At 46.6% G+C, this 26,392-nt stretch overlaps 1 protein-coding gene across 2 annotated transcripts in view; it reads left to right on the forward strand.

Annotated features, from left to right (window-relative positions):
* chst11 (carbohydrate (chondroitin 4) sulfotransferase 11) overlaps nt 1-25,384 on the forward strand; it is a 57,863-nt gene extending 32,479 nt beyond the window's left edge. For both annotated transcript variants that reach the window (XM_023812611.2, XM_023812612.2), the window contains exon 3: nt 23,389-25,384. In XM_023812611.2, coding sequence (XP_023668379.1) covers nt 23,389-24,243 — 855 coding nt within the window. In that variant the 3' untranslated portion in view covers nt 24,244-25,384. The remainder of the gene's footprint in view (nt 1-23,388) is intronic.
* Nucleotides 25,385-26,392: the final 1,008 nt, after the last annotated feature.

Here is a 26,392-nt window from a genome sequence, read left to right on the forward strand (position 1 = left end):
CTTGTACTGGTGTGTAACATTTTAAATACTGCTAACCTAGGAGAATGAAGTAGGCAGCTTTGGGAAACCGGATTGATGTATAAAAAATATATATATTAAAATCCACAAGACTGTCAGTATAACAGTAAATTCCCGCGGAAAAAAAAAATCCATCTCCATCCGTTACACGATGTCCATACTCGATGTCACGCTTCCTGTTCCTGTAGCAGGTCATGCGGAAGACATTTATTCATCTGTTATCTCACAGGTGCTCTGAGTCGGGCCGCTGTGGGACAAGCCGTCCCGTGGCTGTGTGACGCGGCGACGCCCTACTGGCGCTGAGAGGCATTGCAGGGTGTAATGCGATGTGACAGATGCCTGTGTGTGTCTACATGTTCTTAGTAAATGGATTAAGATGGGCTACACTGGGGGCATGGCGCAAGCCTTATTTAATTTCTGTTGCTCCGGGATTGTTGAGCCCCCCCCCTCCCCCCGCTAATCAGCGGGGCTGGGGGAGAGTGGGGAATTGGAGCACACAGCTGGGATTAATTTGATCCGTGAGACAGGACGGTGTGGATGTTTAATAGCTGAGATGCTGTACGGCTGGCGCTCTCACTGTCTGTTTGTTGGGGTGTGGAGCAGCAGGTTAGGACGCTGTGCTTGTGATCAGAAGGTCGCTGGTTCAAATCCCTGAGTCAGCAGAATGATTTCACCATGGGGCCCCTGAGTAAGGCCCTTACCCCCCCCCAGTTGCTCCAGAGACTGACTGACCCTGTATTCAATTGAATTCACATTGGATGAAGGTATCAGGCAAATGTGATTATTGTTCTGAGATTCCCGTCCGTGTGGCTGAAAAGCTCTGCATCAGTAAGCAGGTGCGACATCTGGCACGTCGGCAAGGACATCCTGGTGATGGCAAACATGACCGAGCTGGTGACAGTGACTGTCAGGGAACATGGCTCACTGCCACACCCCCCAAAGCCTGACCCCATCACAGGGAGCAGAGCCTTGTGGCTCTGTGGTCATTTTGTACTTTATTATTGAGAACCCACCCCCCAGTCATTGGAGAGCACTCTTAAAATCTGTTGTGCAGTAGGCTGAGGTGGCGTCCACATAAAAGTTTTTATGATTAGCATCCAAAGTGGAATGATTGAGAAGGGAAAGGCTCATTAAATCAGGGTTTAATCCGATGAAGGTTCAGAGTTTGTAGGAACATTTGTAGGGATTCTACAATGTTGAGGTTCATAGAGACGTACACAGCTCCATGAGACTCTGCTGTGAAGAGCTGGGGAATGGTGTCTGCTTTGACCTTCGTGGAAGGCGTTTCGCAAACCCCTCGTTCATCTTCCGGAGGTTTTAAAACCCCGCGTCGTTGCTTGGCACGCTGTCCTGCACGGCCACGAGGTACATATGACAATAAACTATGATTTGTGACCTCCCTCGATGGCCGCCTTCGAACCAGAGCTCGATTTCAGCCGGATGCGAGTGCAACCTTCAGACCGAAAGGGCCAGAGGCCCGAGGGAGAGAGAGTGACTCTCACTGTCTTTGTGTTTCAATGTTTCAGCAGAGGAAATCCACACGGAGGTGTATGTCCTCGTGGAATCATTGTTTTTGATGATGCCAAATGTGGGTGTTGAGCAGTGCCGACCTTTCCTGGATGTAAAGAAACCACACAAACACGTGTCCTCTTACAATAGCACATCCTGTACACTACACCACCCATCCCTCCCTGTACTGACAGGAGTGTCCAGCAGTCTCAGGTTACATGTTCATTCTGTTCCTTCTTCCTGTGAAGGTAAAAATTGCTCCAAAATAAATTGCATTTAAATGTGTTGTACAAAAATAATGCATGAACAGATAACATGCAGTACTTCTTAGTCTTAGACAGTCAGAGGAAATTTTTAAATCTATTTATTTGGGTAGTAAGTGTATATTTGTTGAGGGAAAAAAAGCACAATTTAACTTTAGAGCATATGCAAATTAAGAGTAATACAATTAAATTAACAAGAATTTCTTCTTAATTTTTCTTGTGTTGTCTTTAAAATGTTACTGATATCTTGTTGGGTGGCTAGATGAACTCCCAGCTCCCTGCCAGACAGTGCACATTTTCGCTTCGTCCCAGACAGTCCACATTTTTGCTCCCTCCCAGCTCCCTATAAGACAGTCCACAGTTTTGCTCCCTCCCAGACAGTCCACATTTTTGCTTCATCCCAGCTCCCTATCAGACAGTCCACATTTTTGCTCCCTCCTAGGTGCCTGCCAGACAGTCCACATTTTTGCTTCATTCCAGCTCCTGGTCCACAAAAATGCAGACTGTCTGTGGGTCCCCGAGGACCGGATTGGGAAAGACTGGCCTAAAATAAAATAAGCAATACTAAATTTTCATTGACTGGAGAGATTTCTTACCTGAATTGTCAGCAGAAAAGGGGAATGGATATGAGCTTCTGGGGGGGTGCGGGAAGAGAGGAGGCAGGGGCATGCTGGGAAAGGAGATCTGGGGAAAGATGGAGGATCCAATTGCATTTGCTGGGTGTATGAGGGATTCATAGGCAGGTGGGGTGCTAGGAATAGGGAGGGGGTCTGTCTCCCAGGCTTTGTGTGGCCATATCTCTGCCCTCCCTCCTCCCCGCTCAGCTGAAACATGAAACGGGGTCTAATCACCTTCATGTTAAACCCCATACTGAGTTACACGGTGAGCAACAAAAGAATTAACAAGCACATGCATGTACTACAGACAGGGGCGCGATTCAGAACCTCGAGCCGAAACACACTCCGGCAGCGAAGCTGAACCGAGACAGGCGGATCACCTTAAATTAACCCATTAGGCTACAGTAAAAACACACACCATTCCCAAAAGGCCTTTTCCCAATTCCGAAAGAAAACAGTAATCCAGGCCCTGTGTAAACAGCCGGGAGAAGTATGGAGGTAAATCAAGTCGGAAAGAGACTCCGGGTGCCAGGAGAAGCAGCAGCCGCCCTCACCTCCTGCCATCGCCAGCTAATGGGCTCCTTTGAAACGGGTCTGTTTCCATTTCGCTGGCTATTCCTGTCAGCTTTGCTGGGGGGGGAGGGGGGATTTGACGGGTCCGGTTATTTCCTGCTTACGCCTGTGCTGTCGCACGCCGGGCTGGTCTGGGGGGGGAGCCGGCCACGTGTGCGTATCGACAGTCCATTTGATGTTCCCAGAATCCCTAATTGGGAATGCTGTCCCGCAGTTTAATGAGGACGGCTGCAACTTCCTGACAAGCGCCGCGTACGGAGCAGCCGGGGCGGTGCGCGGTTCTGCTGGGGGGCTAGTTTTATGGGTCCTTCGGAGGGGTCATGGCCTCTGGGGGCTGAAGGTTGGAGCAAATGGCGGGGGGGGGGGGGTTCCGGATGCTAGGGGTGACTTTTGATGTCTGGAGATATGTGGGTGGATGGGACAGAACCGAGTGGGTGTGGATATACTGAAACCTGGGAAGTGCTGTCGTTCAGCTTGATGCCCCTCCCCACGCGACCACAGGAGCCTGATGCAAGCGGCTGCAAAGGTTAGCGAGATGCTACGGGAGACCCCCGCTATATGGAGGCGGGAGGATCGGCTTATCAACAACCACAGAGCTGACTGGACGTAACTGTCATCCGGCGGCAAAGTTCAATTTCATATTGATTTCAGTCGGCTTGCGTCTTTTTAATTGGCGTACAGGGTGAACCCCTGCCTGGTACCATAGCTGCCTGGTAGAGGCCCCCTGTGACCCTGATTAGGATAAGCAATTGGATGGATGGATGGATGGATGGATGGATGGAAGAATGGATGGATAGATGTGTGTTTTTACCAGCCTGGACAACGTTGAAAAATTGGCATTGGATGAAAAACAGAACATCCTCTGATACGATGAGCATTTTTTTGTTTACAACATATTAATATTCTCGCCCGAAGGCAAACCCCAAGCTCACTATGCAGTTTTTCTATATTTATATTTTTCTTACCTCCCCTCGTCACCTTGTTAGTGTTGTCATGGGTGACGGAACAGGCCATTTTTAATGGCCCGGGGGTGATCTGTTTGAAGTTCAGGCCCAGCAGGGAGATTTAGAAGTAAGGCGACCAGTGTGAAAGTCTTGCACAGAAATGTTTCCAGATTTACTCCTGTTCCTCCTTAAAGAAAAGCATTGAAAACATGCTGTGATTGAGGACCTGTCAGTGTGACTTATGGCTAAGACACAAGACTCATAGAGGTTTTACTTACAGAAAAGTTCTAAGGGCAGAATGAAAAATTATTAGTTTAGAGAGATAACTAATCAAATTGTAGAGGAGGTGGGTCCAATAAATTATAGGCGGTGGGACCAACCAATCAGATGTCTTGGTCCTGCATCCTCTAGTGGCTTGGACCCAGCTCCTCTACAATCTGATTGGTTATCTCTCTGAACCAATCATTTTTTAATTCTGCCCTAAGAACATTTTCGTGCAAGTAAAACTCCAACGATCAGACCCAAATTGCTTTTTAAGGTGAGTCGGCTCACCTTATGCCTGCATCCCACAGAGTTGCACTCTGATTGCACTTAATGGAGTCACTTTTCATGTCATTAAATGTTTAATAATTAATACGCTGTCTACGCAGTTAGTACTTATCTAAAGCAAAGGAAGAGAGGACACTCAGATTTTTATTTTGCAATGAATTTCAAAACAGGTTCACCTCTGTCAGCATTAGTCCCAGGTGATTTTTAAAATACCGGTCACTAAGCTCTTGAGTAGGCTTTGGGAGTGTTATGGTGTATTATGGTGTAACAAAGGGTCCCTTCATTTGACCTTGCTTTCCTCACACCTGTGTTTACTCCCCATTATCAGACAGACTACAAGCAGGCTTTGTTATGGAAACAGCAATATGGAACGCTTGTGGCTTCATCCTTTGCGTATGTCGAACCTTGTGCCCTGGGCTTCCTGGCCTGGGCTGCCCAGAACTGCATAAGCAGTTGGACGGGTGGATGGGTTAAACCTGCCAAGGATCACCTGTTCACTCCATTTTTTCCATTCTTTCCCTTCACTTCTAATCCTCTGCACAATTATCTTTCACTAAGGAGTGCCATTTAATCATTAAAGAGTGAGGGAGAGGATTCAGAACTTGGCCGGATATCAGGAGCTCGTACGGCAGACTCTGATGCGTTAGAGTGACTTTGTTTTTGTGAGAAAAAGTCTGTCACGTGATGGTGACTCGGGACTTGCCAGTTAGACGGGATTAGGACGAGCACAGAAGCTCAGATAGGCCTTAATGTGGCAGGTGCAAGCAGCGCGACCAGGAACATCGGAGTATGGCACAGCCTGGGAAACCAGAGATATTAATGAGTGCTTTTTTATCCAATAATCCATGTATCAAGTAATCAAACATATCTATTTATAGAGCACATTTGAAAAAATAAAGTGCTGAACAAAATAAAATTAAACAAACTAAGGCAAATAGGAATAAGAAAAAAACAGCTGAAATAAACAAACGAATAAGTAAATAAATCAAGCAAGACAAAGATTATCCTTTAGACTTATGAGGGTCTCCACTTTAGTAAAACGTAGATGGAATCTGACGCACATCGGTTTATGCGTTGAGAACTGCATACTAAGTGTATCTCTTGCAGTCATCTGCACAGGTGGTTTATCTGCGCACTGCAATGGTCTGCAGCGTCCCACATATGGCCCAGCTATAGCTTCCGGGTGCTTCCACTTGCTGGTAGCTCGTTCTCATGCTCCTCGTGTACGAGAAGATACCTTCTGCGAGGCAAGGACAGTGTGGAAAGGGCTGGGTTTACAGTACAGCTGCACGATGTGCATGCATTGCATGGTTATGTGCATGCGGTTCTTACATTCCAAATAGTTAGCTGGCTTAAGACAATAAGGTACGATAAAATTTAGCAAGCTGTGCAATTTTAATGATTGTTTTTTTGTCGAGATTATTGAGTATATGTACAAAAATCTGTGTGAAGTTCACCACCGTTGCATTTGCAAGGGCAAATCAGTGAGGCAGAGAAAAACATACAAGAAGAAGATGATATTGAGCAAAGCAAGGGATTTGTTGGTATAACTCATGGCAACACCAGCAACTTACTTGCAGATAAGAAGCTCGGTTTGGCTGTAGCTTACTTTGGGTACATTTTAGACTCTTTGTTTCGTTAAAAAAAAAACATGCAGCATTAACTGCAAAAATTTTGCGGCTCAGCTGCCCCACCGTCCACGTGTGATGGCAGCGTGTTGGGTAACCCCGCCCCTCTCGAACCCCAGACCTCGCTTCAATCTCGCTCCCGCATCTCCCCTTCCGTCTTTCGGTTCCCGCTCTCGCTGAGACGGCAGCAAGCTTAGCAGCAGAGGGGCCCTGGCAGCTTGAAGTCCCCCGGAAGGCGCTTGGCTCTGGTGCCATCGAGAAAAGCTCGTAACTCGCTCGCTTCCAGTAAAAATACCCAGATGAACCACACGCTTCTCAGTGTCGTACTTTAAAAGCCGCATAGGAAACGGCGGTCGAGCAATTCTGCTGGCGCCCCGAACGCCGTAAGGCGGCATCTGACGGCCCTTATCGCCCCTCACGACGCTCGCTGTAGCTTTCAGCTTCCCAGCATGCACTGCTTCCTGAGACGGGGAACACGTGTGACTGTGGAAGCGGCAGGCGGGCTTATTTATACGGTGCCACCTGTAACTGGGCCAGCCCAGTAAACACTGGGCTGCCATGAAGCAGGATATAATCGTGGAGAACCATGACAGTATATATAATTCGCCAGTCCCACAGGAACCACAACGAGGCCTCTTAAGGGCTTCTCAGATATAGCACTTTTCGGTTAAAAGTTCCCCGGACTTACCGTATAAAAATAAACCAGCGAATTTATATATACGTGTGTGTGTGTGTGTGTGTGTGTGTTTTCCATGATGCGGAGACTCCAGCAAGAGAGGGGAGAACCGGGTAATTATGGAGGCTGAAGCCTGTCATGTGACCTCAGATGTTACCTGTCAAGTAAACAAGGCAGCGCCGGGACGAGCCCACAGAGACCCGAGTCACTGGTGGAGTTGCGTAGGGCCGTCACTGTTAAGTGATTCACCAAACCTTGGGGCGGTATCTCATTTTTCACGCTGTCATACCAATCCTGCCTGCGGGGGTGTCCCCACAATACAATTTGCGGAGTGCGGGGTGTGGTCCCCCACAATAGCCGAACGACCAGTTTTGTCAACAAGATTTAAAAATTCTGCGGTACACCCAAAATACCGTAGTTTACCACATTACCACCCAAGCTAGGATGCACCATCTCTGGCAGTGAAGCCAGGAAAGATGTTATTTTTTGCCAGATTTCTGAGACTTAACTCCCTCCCTCTGGTTGCGTGTTGTCATCTAGGTTTATGGAGAAATCATGAGGCAAATATCCTGGGTCTGAGCGAGAGTTTCTCCCCTCTGATTCCTACATATCTATGATAAATGCTTGAACGGAGTCCAAGGAAAGCAAAACTGCTGTAATCATATTATTTGGTAATAAAATTTATTTTTAACTTTTAAGTATCTATGTTGCCTGGCAGGCAGTCGATGTCCCATGCAGGCCGCTTTTCCTTACACATTATGAGGCAGATGTTGAGAGCAGTGTGACTCTAGTTAGATAACTGGTTATTGAAAATGTGCAGAGGGATAAAAAGATAAGGTATGGAAAGATGGATGGACTTTCAGAGGCACAATGTGAAGTATTTTTGTTAGACAGGGAATAAAGAAAACAGTGATATATAGAAGGAATGAGAAAGATAGTGAGATATACAGGGAATGAGGCAGACAGGAAATGAGGTAGACAATGATATATACAGGGAATGATGAAGACGGTAATATAAAAAGGGAATGAGAAAGACGAAACATACAGGGAATGAGATTGACAGTGATATATACAGGGAATGAGATGGATGTTGATCTATATAAGGAATGAGATGGACGGTGATCTATACAGGGAATGAGATGGACAATGATATATACAGGGAATGAGACGGACAGTGATATATACAGGGGATGAGGTAGACAATATATACAGGCAATGAGGAAGACAGTGACATATATTGGGAATAAAGAATTGGTATAATGAATCCAGTCAACAATAAAGATCACCTGATCTGCAAAACCAGCAGCTCATGCAGCAGCATAAATTGGAGAAAAAAAATAACGAATACGACGAGGAACTCTGGAGCTGAATCTCATTATGTCTGGCAGCCATTTACGGTTCATGCGGTAGATCTTTCCTCGTGTGGCAGCTGTAGCAGTAGAGCCACACGGTGGCCTCTTTGTTAGCATAAATATTTATGCTTACCGGTTGCAGCAACAACGGCCCATGATGGACTGGCGTCCCGTGCAGGGCGTCCCCTGCCTTGGGGCCTGTGTTGCCTGTGTTGCCTGTGTTGCCTGTGTTATTGTTATTTATTCAGTCCGGCAGAATCAGGCCACGCCGAGGGGGCGTTGGTGTGACATTTCTCGTAACACCTTTTGGCGAGTGCTGGCTTGTGCATATTTCCCTGAAGCACGGGACGGGCTGGGGGAGGGGGGGCAATTATGACTGCATACAATGCCGATGCCGCTCCCCCCATATCTTCATGGGTCGCGAAGGTGAGGCAAGGAGATTTTTATTTTTTTTTTGGCTAAGTGGGGGCACTAAGCCAGCTGCCCAGTGGATTGTCTTATTCTCACCTTGACCCCCCCCCCACCGGGCATGGCGGGGCACCACCTCAGAAAGTGCAGACACATGCGTTAAGATAACAAGCCCGGAGCTGCACCCCCACTGTGCAGAGGATGCAGGGGGCCGGAAGGGGGTAAACGTGCACAAAGGCTGGTAGCCGGGGACATAAAATGCAGTGTCAGTATTTGGTGCCTCAGTGGGCATTAATGCGAGGTTTTATGGATAAACCACTCACGCACCGGGGGGGGGGTTGGAGGGGGAGAGAGGAAGCAATGACAGTGGAAATTTCTCCTAGTGGGGGCTACTGTAGGGAACAGACTGTCCTTCATCTCGCCTGCTATAGGGGCAGCTTTGCGCTGCAAGGTGGTGCAGGGATGGGGGGGGGGGGGGGGGTGTTGCCAAAGAAGGTCAGGAGGCCGTGGAGATGTGAGGTGGGAGAGGAGAGAGGACCAGAGGATGCTGGGAAACACGGTTTCAATTACGAACTTTGTTGAGATACCTGATTCCACAGTAATGAATCAATCGTGTCACCCGAGGAGAAATCCATGGTGCGGAGAATGAAATCGAGTGGGCAGCATGCCAAAACACTGACACGCTGCACGGGGTTTACCTCCCTGTGACCCTCCCCAAGTTGGATGGATAGATGGACAGATGGATGATGGTGTGATGATGGATTGATGAATGAATGGATGGCCTGATATTCTGTCTCATTCCCATGACTTCATGAATTCTGGGCTAATTTGTTCTTCATAATGCATCCTTTCTGTATTATTCTTTACAGCAGCCACATTTTCCCGTTTGTTTTAGGGGGGTGGGCTTCTCTCTTTCCGAAAAACAGGCTTTAATTGCCGGGCCCCCTGTCCTCCAGGGTGTGAGGCCTCCCTCCCGCCTGCCCGCCCAAAGCCCGCCCGCCGAACAAGCTCCCGGAAAAAACTGCTGGCTGCAGTCTTGTGGAAAAGCCTGTTTTGCTTCATAAAACACCAACATTCTCAGGTCCTTAATCACCATCTGCTCTGTTTGCTTTTCCGACGACGGGAGCCTGTCTCTGCCCGTCTCATATGGGGGAAACGTGTACGGGCTCATCCATATCCGACGAACCCTCGGCACACCTCCGGCCCGCTGACGAGCTCCTTCCCGTCACCGTAACCACCACCGTCGCTCTGTGTCTCATTCTCCCTGTTCCGGGCCGATTCTGGGATTCTAGAATTTTTTAAGAGGCGCCATAATTGATGCAGACCTCATAATTTGTTTTGAATCGGTGACAGAGGAAGGGGTCAATCGGCTTTCAGCTGGGGCCAATGCCCCTGTCCCTGCTGCAGAACAGCTTTTGCAGGAATGTACACCAAGGAGGGTGATCATGTGACCACGCTCTATATGTCGAGGGGTTGACGTTACACCAAACGGAATGGCCGGATTGCAGCAGGTGGTTCTGTTGGGTGCCGTTAGTCTTCTGGACAGACCGTGGGGCCACAGTCAGAAAGCCTGATCTGATCTCAATTTTATTGCTTGAATGCCCAAACCTTGCAGCTGAGGCCCAGCGCTTAGGAGAAAGTCCAGGGGTGGAGGAAACCTCTCCCCGAACTTACGGAGAGAACCTCGGGGATTGTGTGATGACGTGTCCTGCTCAGGTGTCCCACTGTGCAGCAGAGTGATGGTCTACAGGAGCAGCTCTGTGTTCCATGGCTCAATAGTGGCTTGTGTGTCCTGCTGGCTCTCAGGGACAGGCTACTTCGGTCCTTCTGACTCTGCTGCCGTTCGGAATACAGGGAACGGGGGGGGAGGGGGGTATGTCCTGGTGGGAGAAGGGCTGGTAACCAGAGACCAGAAGGTTACGCAAGTTCAGTCCCAGAGAGTAAATGCTCTCCTTTATTTACAATCGCCTTTCTCCCAGTTTCTGAGTGAAAAGAGGCAGAAAGAGCAGTGTGGGGTAGTGGAGGGTGAAGGGGGGCAAATGGAGCTATTAACAACTTGGCTGAGGGGTAAGAATGGAGGGGGGGGGGGTTGGGAAGGACAATAATGACCCGCCAATCTCTGATAATAAACCCTGAGGAGGCAGAACAAATCTGGGGATGTGTGGTACTACAGTGGCTCTGAGACCTATCTAGCCCCCCCCAGGAAATCTGGCCAAACACTCCCTGCTGGGGGGACACTTAATCCACCTGTCAGTCAGTTCAATCTGTCCATTCCCTAGTCATTCCATCTCCCCTGCTGTCACTCTTCTCCATCGCCATGGTATCCAGTAGCTTCTCTTCATTATTCAGTATACCCCTCTCACCCTTTTGGCCTCTTTATAGACATATTTCCTCCTCATTTCAGCAGCGTTAGATGTTCCCTGGCTTCTTATTCAGGACCCAAATTACGGGCAATGGCCTTAACTGGACCCGCGGTTTAACCATGAATGAGCCATTTTCCTAGATCTTGCCTCATTTTAACACAAAAATTCATCTTTTCTGTAGTTGGACCTGCAGCAGGATGCTTCTCTTCGCCATAATTTAAAAAAGCAAAGAGGAACATCAGCATGAACTCTGCATGCATCTGCATAAATTCCAAACGGCACACGACTGAACTCAAACTGACCTTGATGCATATAAGCTCTTCACACCTCAGAGTGGATCCGCACTGTGTGCTCCCCGCCTCATCCCTGCGTGTCTCCGGAAGTGCGTTCGGATCGGCACCGGTGGACTCGGGTTTTGCCAAAAATACCTGCCGGTTCTGCCGAACCCCGTGGCTGCGTTAAACATCAGCTTTATGGTGGCCTGCAGAGCAACGTTCTCTTTAAAAAACTGTCATGGACAAGTGAGCTCAGACGCGGCAGGAGTTTGGGTCGATGTAGAGCCCCGGCACAAAGCAGCGATGGCGAGAGAATCCCGCCGCGGCCGTAAGCTCCCACCTGATCACACCTGGAGAAAACAAGGGCCTTGTGGCTACGTTTTTTTCAGCTATCTGCACTTGCATGTGTATTCTGGTGGAAAGTTGTTTTTGATGGACACTAAATGAAAAAAGCAACTGTCTCATGCCTTGGTTTTTCAATGGGGAACGTATTTCCTATTAGACAGTGGGAATAGCAAGGCATTATGGGGCCCCAGACAAAAATGACATGTTGGGCTGACCAGGGGGGCTCCCCTCGATTTTGCAGACTGGGGCCCCCTCCAGCTCCAGGAAAACAGACCCATTCCCCCCTGCCCTCCACCAGCGACAGCCCTGATACATACAACATACTCACTAATGCCACAATCATCCCAATTTTAATATGAGTTTCAATCGACAGTTGCTAAGATTATCTAATGATTTATAAATTAGTTTACTCATAAATATTGTATTACAGTTAAAATATATGAATGAATAGTGAATGGATAAAGTAGTGCGCTTAATCCTCTTAAAAAAATGTAACTGCAGGGAAGGCTTATTTCATGCGAAGTCGTGGCGATGATTTTCTTTTCGTTCAGTTCCTGTTTGTCGGATGTGGCGGCTCTGGGCCACAGTCGCCATGGTGACCATAGCTCATCGTCTCCCTGAGGAGTCGCCGGATTGGCTGGCAGGCTTGGCCCACGCGGACGACATCATCCGCTCCACTCGAGCGCCAAGCTGAGCTCCGGGGCCGGCTTCTCTGAGAGCCGGGGCCAGTTCCCGTCGCCTAGGCCCGGCCCAGCCCGTCCGCCAGCTGGCGCCGGATTGCGGACCAGCACCCTCTCTCACGGGCACTTTAACAGAGCCACAGATGGGACCGGCTTAGGCTGATGGGAAAACAACTGTTAAATGAGCTCACATATATCCATGTGCTGTAAGGGCAAATTGGTAACCTCACTCAGGGCCTGGAAATCGCTTGCCGTGAAATGCTGCGGTTGACGTCCTGCGGTCCAGATAACAGACGTTAAAACGCCTTCGTTTGCATATCACTCAGCGGCATGATGCCTACCCCTGCTGCTCCTGCCCTGTAAATGTACGCATTTTTATATAATTACCAGCAGTAAAACCGCCGGTAGCGGCGAGGGAATTGGGCCGCTGAAGGCGTCTGATTTCTCCTGTCTGAACCACTTCTAAAAGGATCCATTTCCCTCACGCTGAGCTTGGAATTGGTGGGGGGGGGGGGGCAAAACTCTACGATAAGGGAGGTCATGCAGAAGCTGGGGGCGGGGAGGGGTTTGGACAGAATCGGGATCCCAGCATGGGATGCAGACCCTGGTGCCGGTGTGGTCCGGAATGCTCTGGTCGTAAGAGGCTCATTCTAAATGACCCTCCATTCAGCAGAGGCTTGAGGTGAAGCCTTCACATGTCTCTCTGTCTCCATATTTACGGGACTTTGGGAGAGAGTCTCCGGATCGGACTGTAATCAGCAGGTATGTTCGGAATCTCTCATCAGAGAGTCGGGCGAATCCAGTTTAATTTATGACATGAGAAGTCGGCAGGAGCATCGCCCACACACCTCCTGATATATTGTCTCTCAATTTATTAGTAATGTCAATATTTGTAATATGGGTCTGAGCAGTTCAGTGATGCATTTATGGGTCGGTTTTAAAAATTGAGCCCAGTTTATGAATGCATCCAGAGTGGCGTAACTCAAAAATTCGCTGCCACAGCGTGCCATGGATGCATACAGAGATGCTGTCCAAGGTGTCACTGCGGTGACTCAGATAGGGGGCTGATTTGGACAACATACAAGGTTGGCTAGTCTAACTTAGGCCCCATAAACTCCCATAATCCAACCTTGTATGACTGACTGTATCTTGTTGGCGTTGAGCATCTTCATCCCCTTTGTTGCCATGGCATCTCGGGCTAAAGCAGTGACTTGCTGATCTTCCTTCTCGTCTTCAAGGTGGCACTCTAATGGGTTAACCTCCTGGGGCGATTCGGGCTTATGGGACAATGGTTGGTCGTGGGATGGACAAGCAGCCCAGAAAATGCAACCTTAGCTGAATGGCGTTGTTCCCCATGAATTGCACGAAGGAGGAGATAATGACCGCTTCCCACAGAATGGAGCTGTGGTAGTACCTTATCTGCCGCGGCCTTGCTGACCTCCTCCAAAGTGCTTCGTGTTACATTATTCATTGACTTAGAAGATCCGCTTATGTGGGAGGATTCAGATGGCTGAAATTCCACAGATGTTCTTCTGAAACATTAAAACGTTAATGCCACCATCTCAAGTTGGGACACATCAGCCAAACAGATCCACTGCTTTTGCGTGCAGATTTCTTTTTTTCTGAATGACTTTTCTTCTTCCACTTTGCACGTCTGTCTATGGATCGATGCATCTCTCCATTTTCCAAGTGCTTATCCAGTACAGGGTTACCGGGAACTAGGAAACACAGAGCCTGAGGCAAGGGAACAACCTGCAATGAGATGACAGGACACACTCCTGTGAACACCTGTTCACGTTGAACCAACCCACCTCACAGGAAGTGTAACCGATGTATGTTTCTCTAGTCAGTCACTCTTAGATCTCTTTCTGTCCTACCAATTCCCGGTAACCGTCCAGGAGGCGTAAATGCTGATTGGAGCAGAAGTGCAGCTCTTGTTCTGTTCCCAGGTGTCTGACAGCTTGAGGAAGCTAGTTTCACAAGCAGAAAGTCGCCAATTAGTCCCTTCCTCAGTGGCACGCTGCCATCTTTGTTCCCTGCCTCTCATCAAAACCGGCGAATGAGACAGTTGAGACTCGACCCGTGATGGGACTGGGAGGAGCATCTTTGCCAGCCTGAAAGCTCATTTGGCAGAACCCATTTGCAAGTTAATCTGTCACCGTCAGGTAAAGGACAAGTAGAGACATGTAGGTTGGTAAACAGGTCTGACTCTTCTCCTCCCCCTCTAAATCACCGCCAGATGAAGTCAATTACTGCCCCCTGGCCTTGCCGTCTGTCACCAGCATTCGTGTAGCGAGCAGAGGAAATACATTTGTAGGCAAATCACAGCTCTAAAAATGCCTAATTACTGTTAATGGACTGCATCTGTTCATAATTGCCAACTTGCAGTTGTCGTGTGAAAGCTGAACCTCTCAGTTTGTTTGACATCAGAGGGGTACATTTTTTTTCCGTGCTCAGACGTGCTCAGAACCTTGACCAGAGAGTTTGGTAGCCCTAGCTTTGCCTTACCCCAGTCAGTAAGTATTGGTCTTTAGCCTCATATTTTCCTGGTAGAAGAGTGGGAACAGTGTTAAACTCACTGCTGCTTGAAATTTAATACAGTGGAAGTGGGTGCATGGGAAGAACTTTCACCCTGTGTGAATAATACAAACCAGTCTTGTTTAACAATTCATCTGTGAACTTTAAAAAAATAAATAAATTAAATATGTATAATAAATGCAGAATCTCCACTGCTTTTACTAGATTCAGTGGGTCATTCCAATAGAGACATTATAATGGCAAGTAGCAAAGGTTGGTTGTGATTTAAAATCACTGCATTTTACTGGCTTACAGGAGGGACACTCTGTGAAACTTTATGGTTGGCCCCCCTTCCTTCATTTAAGTGGGAAGGTGGAAAGTCCAAAAACTTTAATGCTCTTGCTCACTTTGGAGGGAGGGGGCATGAATTAGCAATGTGGCATTTGTGAATGCTCTGCTTTTTAAGAGCAGAGGATTGCAGTGACCTGTGTCACAGTTTTAAGTGTGTTTTAACTGTGTTGTGGTTCAGTGGCTATTGCCAGAGAGCCATGATCCTGTGCAGCTCATGCCCACTTGACACTGCAGCTCACACTTGCACTGTTTCATCCAGGGAAAATTACAGTGCAGCATGCAGGGGTGACCCAGGTGACATGGATTTCGAGGGAGGGAGATGATTACCTAATCATTTCCTTTACCTTTCCGCATACTGATATAGCCACTGGGCCCCTGTGTTACACATAAAGGAATATTCTGGAAATGATACTGGACAATTTACCCCACTTATTGGTGGACGTGATCATGTAGATCCCAAAGAATTAACACACAATGGAAGACGTGGTTTTGTGGTTAAATTGAGCTTACCTGGTCGATTAGACTCATACATGCCTTAAAGACATCTGAGTCTATCAAAGTGTGATACAAGCCCCCCTTTGTCTCAAAGGGTCATTTAATCTGTCTGGAATATTCTGATGTAGATCTTTGGTGCTCACGTTAGTGTCTGGTGAACCTTTGTGGTTGTAGTCATGGAATTCAGGGACTATGGAGACCAAACCACAAGACCTCCCTCCTCCTCCTCTCCCTCTATTTGGCCTCCATCTCTCCTTACCTCTCTCTGGGCCCAAGTCGTCCTCTTCCCCATTTTGAGACTGGAAAGTTCTGACCCAGTCCTGGGATTGGACAAGCCTACTGTTTACAAGGAGCTCCCGATTTAATGGCCTGTTTCATAGTTCTAGAGACAGAGGCCACTCATTTTTCAGGATTGTTTTGACAGAAGCACTTTAGACCTGTAGAATCCTGCCAGTGCGCTAGGAGAGGCGAGGGTTAGCACAAACGGCCAGGCACCCTCTATTCCAGGATTTTTCAACCCAGTCTTTGAGGACCCCTAGCTAGTTCACATTTTTGCTCCCTTCCAGCTCCCATCACATCTAATACCAAGTATTTGATGTTTTTGATGGTCTGCTGGGATCTAGGAGGAAGCAAAACTGTGGACTGTGTATGGGTCCCCGAAGACTGGGTGGAGAAACACTGCTGTGTACAAACTGCCATCTCCATATTCACTGCAAGACCGGTATCTGCTGTTTTTTTTCCGGCTGAAGAATTCCTTCAAAATGATCCTGTTCCTGTCCACGCTGTCCTCGCCCAACAAATGTGCACGATTATAACTTACAATAACAATAAAAAAATCCTGGTGCCAGGGTTTATGTAATGCATCTTATTGGGGATTTTGGTTTTGTATTCAGGGAAGAATTATTTCTGGTCCCAGGACTTCATAAACAAAAGCAACCAGGGATGTAATCTCTGTGGAAACAGGGTAGCCCAACAGATAAGTCATGCTGGTTAGGAGCCCAGGGGCCATGGTCATTTGTCTGATTTTCTGCTTGCTAACTTTAGCAGTCGCTCATTCAGTGCAGCTAACAATGCCTGCAGTGGTATTTGTGTGGTTTATGCATTACTTTTCCAGACTAAAGTCCCTTTTCAAAATTACTGGAAACTAGATCTCCAACACATATAGTATCTTCGGTGTAAATTTTCTAGGAATTGTGAGCAAATTCTGTTTATTGGTTTCTCCTTGAAGATTCCTTCCAGGTAACTCAATTGATTGATTATACAGCTTAGGTATGCAGTCTTCTACTGATGTGTGAATGATCAATTAATCAATTAGCGAATCAGGGCTGGATACACCAGCTGCTCACTTCCTGGTTCTGTTGGTGTTATTTAATGCAGCACTGGAGGGTAAAGAGGCAAAGCTGAAACGCCGTAGCTGAAGAGCAAAGTGTTATGAGCTTAGAAGAGCCGCCTTAATAGATTTTACAGTCTCAGGTGTGTGAAGAGCCCCATATGCTAAGGAGATATATATATATATATTTTTTTTTTTTTGGCTGAACAGAGATGGAATCTCATTTGGAGGCAGTGGCTTATAGATTGTCACCATCTCCTTCCTGTCAGGTTTCACCAGATTAGAAGTGCGAAATTCATCTGCAAAACCGCTGCTGATGTTCAATATGAGTTTCACTTCACTCCTTTTAATGAAGCATTGAAAGAACCTGGAATTGTTTTTTTTCCCCAAGGTTTCTGAAATCCCCTGCAAGAAAATGTAAATTCATTTGTAGTTTTCTAGTTCTCACTACTTTCCAAGCATTATACATCAATTCACACATGATTGCTCTTTCAAAGAACCTAAATTCTTCTTATGTTAATGAAAGTTGCTGAAATTTTTTTGATTATGGAAGATGGATGGGTTATTATTTTTGTTAGTGTGTGAGGACAGACAAAGTCTCTCACAAGCAGCTGTTCCCACAGTTGTCTTTTTCAGAAAGCATGTTCTCGAAGATTTAAATGCAAGTCCACTCTTTCGAATTCCACTACTTGTACACAAGGGTTGTGATCTCATTCCAAAAAGGTGTTTATTCAGTTCTGAGTTTGTTCGGAGTCCAGATGGGCAGATTAGTCGTGTGTAAATATCTGTGACTTTAGGGAGTATGAAATAAATGCAGATCAGCCCTGCTGAGGTTTAGTTCAACAAAGAAGACACACAACCAAAATCCTGCAACTTCAAGTGATATTAAACAATTATTTTCCAGTAGAGAAAATCTTTGAAACGCAGTAACTGATGTGCTTAAATTACAGGATATAGACAAAATAATAGATATTACTTTCAGAAAGTGACTTTTATGTAACATAACTCTCACAATTGCATGCATTTACAGTTATTTAGAAGTAACTGGATTTGTATATTGATAAGATATAAAGCTTAATATGCTTATTTGTACTGAAGATGTATTGCACTCATATACACTAAAAGTAAAAAAATCTCTTGGATATAAAAGTTAATGCTAAGATTTATTCAAGGTTTCAAGCTTCTGTAAGATGTGCCATTTAGGTTAAAAATGTCCCAAATATGAAACCATTTCATATTTGAAACCAGAAAAAAAAGGATGTTTCCTGCACTATGGTTTGCACTGACCGTGATTTCACATTCCGGACGGAGGGCTTGCATGCGAGCAAAACAATGCAGGGGGTTGGGTCACCGTTAACGACAGTGACCGTAAGCGTGCAAAGGATTGCATTTTTATATAAGTAAGTGTTTCCAGAGTGGGGCTGGAAGTATGTAATAACGTCTCGATGTCTGATAGGCCGAGGCCAGGAAGGTTCATCCCCCCCCCCCAACTCACAGTGGTTTGAGTCTCCAACGCTGACACAGAACATGCGGCGTGGCTGTATGGATCTCTTGTAGACCAATCAGTATGGAACAAGAACGCAAGGCACGGAGAGTATCTGAAGGAGCCAAGCAATTATTCCGGCAATTTCAGGGCTACCGTTCTGGGGTTCAGGGTAAACAAGGTTCACCATCTGTGCTGGCGTGTGATACCATTGGCTCTCGCTCCAGCAGGTGTGTGTTTTAATGCACACGCACACTCTCGCATAAATCACTGCGGTATATAGGGAAACGTATGCGTCCGCGCGCACACACAACCACACACGCACATATCGATTTCTTCTAAAATTCCACACGCGTCGACTGAGCGACTATATTGATTTTCTTTTTATTTGGCACAAATGCAAGGAATGAGGAATGAGATGTACAGCTACAACACATATACCTCCAATAAATGGCAGGGGAAAAAATACTTTGCACTGAATTACAGAGGTTTTGCCCGTAATCCAAATGACCGTCATATATTTTGTTGGTTTTTGGGAACTGGACCAACTGATTGAATGAAGGAAGATAATATGCGTACAACCTCACTGGAGAGTAAAATTATGACCTCCACTCATTCATTTTCTTTCTCTTCCCTTTTTTTAAGACGAAATTAAATCTTCCAAGTAAACCTGAAACACGCCAATGTTGATATGAAGCGTAATCTCTCTTAACCCCAAGGATCTCTGTTTACACTGGAGTGCACAACAAACCTCACTTCACCACTCTTCAAACAGTTGAGCTGTGAACTGTAAGGAAATGCACCTGCCAAAAATGGAGATACCGGCGAACATAATGTTGCTGGTCATCTTGCAATTGAGGGACTTTGTTGTGGTACCATGCAAACCAGTTTATTCATGATGGGGAAAAAGGTTAGCAGGAACAAACCACTCTAGGGTTTAGACTTTAGAGACATAACTCAGGGTTTCTCTGGTTCACACGTCCTGAAACTGTCCTGGTTGAAGAATGCAGGACCCAACAAAGTGATTCTCGAAACTTGTAAGCTAAGGATGTTGCAGACAGAGATATCAAATTCACACCTCTTTGCTTTTCAGTGCTTTTGATCCCTCTATTGTTGTCTGGAAACAAAGACCACCAACTAGGGATTTCTCAACTATTCTACATTATGTTTTGATTCATTTCCCTGGTGAGGACTGACTTCCACAGTATTAAATAGTGTTATTTTTAGTGGGAGGGATCTGTGGCACACTGCTTCACTCCAGGGGCGTTGCTGGGTTCTGACTTTAACTGCAGCTTTGAAACACACAAGTCTTGTGAGAATTTCAGCTGCATATGGGTCACCAGCTTAAGTGTCACCAGCCGTCTGAATAATACAGTCCAAGTCCTTTGTGTCTGATGCTTTAGTCTTTGCTCTGCAGTTGGTGCCTTTCACGACAGAACTCCGCGCCCTTTGTAACATCACAATATATTTTCCTGTCTAACCTTGTGCTTGTGAAGTAAGACAGAGATTGTGTTGCAGTCCTGTGCAAATCAGATGAATGTTGGTCTGAAACCTGGACACAAAGTGCTTCACCTTAACTGATATGGTGAAAATCTACCCTAGATGTCTGGATATTAAGCTTGTTTATTTCCCCCCTCATTCAGCCAGTGAATAAATAATGCAGGGATGTAATCCCATCCATGAGGCTGGATTCACGTTGTTGCAGTGGAGTGTCTGACGGGTAACCTGTTACGGTGCAATAAAGTCAGGAGACCGACTTATTCGGATCTACGCTCAAAGGCCTGTCCGGTCTAGGGCCCCAGAAAGCAGAAACTACCCAAGAAAGTCATCCCCTCGCTGTTGATCAAGGACCTCCTGTTCCTGGCTGTGGAAAGACCAGAAGGAATGATGAACTTCAGGCCTGGACTCTGTGTAGTCGGCACATACTGCAGCACGATGATTAATTAAACACAAGCAGCCAGTGGGCAGTTAGTGATTGTTTGTTGTTGATCCTTCTTACTCCAATGCCCTTTCTGTAGAACATAACCAGTGCGATTTCAGACTCCTGGTCTGTCCTGCTAGTGTTTATATAAAAATGTGATCATTCGTAGCAAATTATTCCGAGAGGGCAAATATCAGCCCCCCTACAGCTCCAAAGCTCCCAGATGTCTTTTTGGGAGAAGATGAAGTAACACATCTGAAGTTTACACTACATCCACCTGGCCTTTATTTAACACTCATATGTTCTATATAATTTAGTGTTTTTGATTTGCACATTCATGAACATAGTGGTGTTCCTTTCAGTGGCTTGGGAAATCATTTTCAAGAATATGGAGTTTCCTGTTTGTTGATTCCTTGTGGTATATCAACTGTAAAGTGCTTTCTGACAGCCAGCCTATAAAATGTGCCGTATTGCTTAAATGCGTTTGATCCTTTGGGTCCCTGTTTCATGACAGATTATGGTTCCCAGCCCGGGTGGTTTGTGGTTTCATCCTGTTGAGTTCCTCGTCCAGCTGGAGCTGAAACCTTCAGGGATGCCAGGAGATCCTGTTTCTTGGGCCGCTCCCTGACCGAAAGCCCTCCCGATGGAGCATCTGCAATCTGGGAGCAGGCGAGCAGTGTGGCGGGGGGGTGGTGGGGGGACTCTGTTAACCAGCTTGGCAAGGTGTGTTTCCCTCCCCAAGAAGTACATAAATGACACGGTATCAGAAATGGATGAAGCCCGTTGCAGGTGTGTGGTGACTTCAGCTGATCGCTAACCATCACCGTGGCAATTTGGCTCTTCTGTATAGCTGAGTATGCTCAGTGAGCAGTTAAAATGACATCTGTCACTAGGTTGTGGAAGATGGAACCCAATCATTCGGGAAGGGTGGGGGGTTTGTAAATACCGCATGGAGAAGCTGAGCCCTCTGCATTGCCTGCCTCCACAGTAAATGACAGGCCCAGGAGCGCTGAGGTTACTCTCGAGTCAAGGTCAAGTTTATTGTCATGTCTTAAGTTGCTGCTGAGGGCGAGAGGTGAAATGAAATACAAGTGCAGTTAAAATCAATGGACAGTAATGATAAAATAAATAGTCAGTTAATCAATGAGTCAATACAGTAAATCAGGATTTCCCAGTTCCTGTCCTGGAGGGCCAGTTGGTACCATGGTTTGCAGATTTGCCTGGCAATTGGCTGGTGAGCTGAATGAGGTGTGTTTGAGCAGGGAAATCAGCAAACTGTGTTACTGAATGGAATCGACTAACTCCACAGTAAATAAATGCATTAACAGCTGAAGTTCCATTGTGCTGTAAAGCTTGTGATGCCAAAGTCGAGTGATTAGATTATACAGAATTAAGATGTCTTCCGCTCTGTGGGGGGGAAAAAAACATTCATGAACCTATGTATTTTGGACCTGATGTAGACATGAACCCTATGTTGGTGAGCAGGCGTGTTTATTTTTTTCTTCTTCAAATCCTCGCCTGCACCCTGCGACTCTTCATATGTGCCAAGGGTGATGACACCCACAGTTGAATGGGACTCTTAATGTCTGAGTGCTGCCTACTTCCCTCCATTTTGGCTTTTATCGTACAGAGACAGAAACACAGACCCACCCCCCCAGCAATGGAAATAAAAAGCCTCCTTTAATTACAGCATTCTGACATCTCAGTTCCGCAGAACATAATGAGGCTGGGTTGTAATTTGGCACTTTACGATTATCTGTAAAGAGCGACGGTTCCCTGCAACAAAGACTTTATACATGTCACTCAGAGTGTGTTTAGCTTTGATGCGATGGAGGGGAGTTTGAAAGACAAGGTGGTTCTTGTGTAAGATTGAGTTTGGGTTGGGGGCTGCATAGTTTCCATCTTAATCATCCATCATCATCCATTTTTTTCCTTCACAGCTCCATTGTTGAGCAGGAATTGAGGCTCGAGAAGAATGCCACACTGCTCAGTAGTGGCTGTATAACTGTGCGGGAGGGGGTATCAGATGCTTCATAAGGGGCGACCAGGCTGGCAGAATCCCTTGAGTGCAAGGAGCAAAAAGGGAGCAATGGCCTCAAGGTCAGCTGGTGTTCATTCAGAGATGAGGAGGGTTAGGGTTTGGTTTAGGGTTTGGTTTAGGGTTAGGTATAAAACTTGGGGCCTCGAGATTGGCTGGTCTTCCTTGTGAGATGAGGAGAGTTAGGTTTTGGGTTATGGAGGGAGAGATAAAGCTTGGGGCCTCGAGGTTGGCTGGTCTTCCTTGTGAGATGAGGAGAGTTAGGGTTTGGGTTATGGAGGGAGAGATAAAGCTTGGGGCCTCGAGGTTGGCTGGTCTTCCATATGCGGGGGCCCCTTATCTGAGCTAGCACTAACATGGGGCAGGCAGTGCAAGGAAAAGGTATTAGCTGATTTGGCAAACCTCGCCCATTACCTTAACTCCTTAAAAAAAGCCTTTTGACTGGAGAGCCTGTCAGAATGATGGAAAAATGATTCCTCCTTTCTTTTGCTGCAGGACATTTTAAGAAAGAACAGATTCTTTACAAATAAAAATGCTAACCTGTAAGGGGACCATTTTTAAATAGATAGACTTTGTGCACCCAAGAGGATATTGGGTGTACAATTGTAAATAGTATCTTCTATTATTTAAACTTATTAAACCACCATGATTTATTGAACAGGCATCTATTTCTAGGGCACTGTATCACGTAGTTTTCCTTTTCAACTGTATAAAGTTTCATAGCAGGATTCCACACAGGGTTATTTTTGCTCAGGGACAAAACTGAACCATGATACCAGAATGAAGCCAGGCTCCAGAAAGCATAGATTCAATATTTAGCTCAGCCTGCTTCACAGGTTCTTGAGTCCAGCATGATGCTGTGGTCTGCTGTGCTTTGCTCAAAGTAGGGAAGCTGGCAATGTTAGGACCCATGCAGCCACATCACGTTTCTGTTAAATTTATGGCTGTATAAATAAAAAGTAACATATGCATTAGATAATAATGGCGATGATGATGGTAGTAATGGAAAATCCATGTTCCTGACTCCGGATGTGTCCATTTTAACTCCTCTAGGCGGAATACTCTGGAACAGCTATCCTACATCAGACGAGGCGAGACCAGGTGGCGGAGACCTGCCGGGCTTACAGCGCCACCAGCCGCAAGCGACGGGTCTTGACTCCCAGTGACCTCAAACACCTGGTGGTGGACGAGGACCATGAGATGATTTACTGCTACGTGCCCAAGGTGGCCTGCACCAATTGGAAGCGTGTGATGATGGTGCTGACAGGAAGGGGCAAGTATAGCGACCCCATGGCCATCCCATCCAATGAGGCACACGTGCCCTCCAACCTGAAGACGCTCAACCAGTACAGCATCCCTGAGATCAACCATCGGCTGAAGAGCTACCTCAAGTTCCTGTTTGTACGTGAACCCTTCGAGAGGCTGGTCTCGGCCTACCGGAACAAGTTCACGCTCAAGTACAACACGTCCTTCCACAAACGTTTTGGCACCAAGATCGTGCGCCGGTACCGCAAGAACGCGACGCAGGAGGCCCTACAGAGCGGTGCTGATGTTAAGTTCCAGGAATTTGCCGGGTATCTGGTAGACCCCGCCACACAGAGGGAGGGTCCACTCAATGAGCATTGGCAGACCGTCTACTCACTCTGCCACCCCTGCCACATCCACTATGACCTGGTAGGCAAGTACGAGACCCTGGAAGAGGATGCTAACTACATCCTCAGGCTGGTTGGGGTGGGCGACTACCTGCGCTTCCCCTCGTACGCCAAGTCGACTCGCACCACTGACCAAATGACGGCTGAGTTCTTCCACAATATCAGTTCACAGCAGCAGGCACAGCTCTACGAACTCTACAAGCTGGACTTCCTCATGTTCAACTACTCCATGCCTGGCTATCTAAAGATTGAGTAAAGGTCTGGAACCCATTGAAACAGAGACAAATCGACTTACAGAAAAGTGTCATTCAGGCAGGGGTTCCACCAGAACAGAACTGACACCTGTGGGAGGTTGCGAGGTGCTGATTGAATCTGGGAGTATTCCCATCAAGAAGGGGATTCGATCAGAACTGAACTTAAATCCACGGGAGGGTGCAATTTTGAGATTAGTTGTTGTCAAATAAGGGAATGATGTTGAGGATATGGGGGCGGGGCTTTCTAATTTGTACATGCTTGATTTCAACAAAATGGAGGAGAAGTATACTACTCTTCTGTGGCGGAAGAAGGGTAAGGCAGGTTGTTCACCCAAAACAAGTGCTGCTACTGCTGCATGTTTCAATCTGCTCTGGATGCCAGGAGCTCGCAGCGGCTCCATTGCTGCCGTGACGCAAGGCCTCACTTGAGTGCAATCAATGCAATGGACACAACCATCCAACTGTAAAATGCATCGGTGTTTTCTCTCAAGGTATCTGTTGCTTTAGTCTGTATTTTCGCTCTTTGGGATTCGGGAGGTTTGGTCAGGCTCGGTGAACTGGCGAGCTTCCGAAAGGAGGCCAAGGGGCCTGTGGCTTGCCCAAAACCCACATCCTGTAGATCTCTTACAGCAGCCATATCTTTGATGCGCCACTACATTGAAAGCACCTTCAGCCTGAAACGTGAAGGAACTCAAAATTAGCACCCCATTCCCCTGAACCAAGGAAGGGTAAGTTTCAGGTTATCAACCAAGAAGGGCAAAGCTATCAGTTTTTGGGGGAGGTTGCTGGGGGGAACCAGCTCTCACCCTCCCTCAGGAGGACCGCCCAGGAAAATCGTAGTGCTGGACGTGGGAAAGGGTGTGTCCCTGTGTGGGGAGGGTGTTTTGTTGAAGGCTCGTCCCCGGCTTGGACCGGAATAAAGGGCCCCATTTTTTTAAAGGGCCAGCATCACAGGGGTGGTCTCCAGTGTGACAGGATTGATCTGAAGTGCCAAGGGACCGGACATAGAACCCCTGCTTTTATGACCAAACAGTTTTTTTTGTGTCTTGTAAATTAAGATTTTTTTTCATCTAGTCTATTTGTGAGTGTTTTTATTTCACGAAAAGTTGCTGCGAGCAGCACAATAAATGGTTATTTAAATTACATTGTGAGAAAGAGAAAGATTTAATCTCTTCCAAGAGAGAGCAAACCAACAGTTTGTCAAAAGGAATGTCATGAAAGTGTTCATGATTTCACCAGTGTGTGCAGTTTTTCTTTTTTATTTACAGTCTGTTGCTTTTGTTTTCTGTGTTTTGGAAGCCTCAGGAGAGAAATGGTGGGGAAAGTTAATATTTTTAGCAGCTTAAGGAGTATGCTTCACTGAATTTTTTTCTTTAGGGCCCCAGGGTTCGTACTGAAATCCAAGCACCAACTTGAGATTGTCCTACCCCATTTCAGAAACTTCCTTCTCGTTTGTGGAGCAGTCACCCACACTCTGAGGGCAGCGCTTATACACATGAACATGCTAAATTTGTACTTCCAGAAAACCAGATTCTTGTATAATTTCTCTGTAGGTCCAGGTAAATCACAGTAGAGCCATTTCTTCCTGTGGTCTGTGGGATCAGAAAACCATGACTGTTGAACGTTAATGGTGGAATTTTAAAACTGCTTTGGATGAAGGTAAATATCATAAAAGTTAATGGTCAAAATGGTACAGTTAAAAGCAGGCACTTAAGCTGTGGTGACCATGCAGACGCTGACCTCTTTCATGGCACATTGCTGGTATGTTCTTGTTCATGTTCTTCTCTCTCCATTATCTTTCTTTGCCTGGACACTTGGGAAGAGCGAAGAAGCTTGCAGCTTTTCAGCCGCCTGGAAGCAGGGAGGGAGAATCATTTCAGCAAAAACAACAGACTTTTCATTTGCGTTCCTAGTTATTTATAACGCTTAACAAGTCCCCCGCATAGCTTCACTTGTCAGCAGCCGTTTGCGATGCGATTGATATTTTTGTTTGCATGTGACGATACACGCATAAGGTTCTCAATGAGCTGATAGCTAGTTTGCTGTTTCCAAAGAGAAATCAGTCAGGTTGGAACTAAGAAGGTATCCAAGTGTGGCATAGCTGGAGTCTGTCTTGTAGGCCGGCGGAAACTTCCGGAATCTCTTAAAACT

This window comes from Paramormyrops kingsleyae, chromosome 3 (assembly GCF_048594095.1).
Source record: "Paramormyrops kingsleyae isolate MSU_618 chromosome 3, PKINGS_0.4, whole genome shotgun sequence".
NCBI classification, from domain to species: domain Eukaryota; kingdom Metazoa; phylum Chordata; class Actinopteri; order Osteoglossiformes; family Mormyridae; genus Paramormyrops; species Paramormyrops kingsleyae.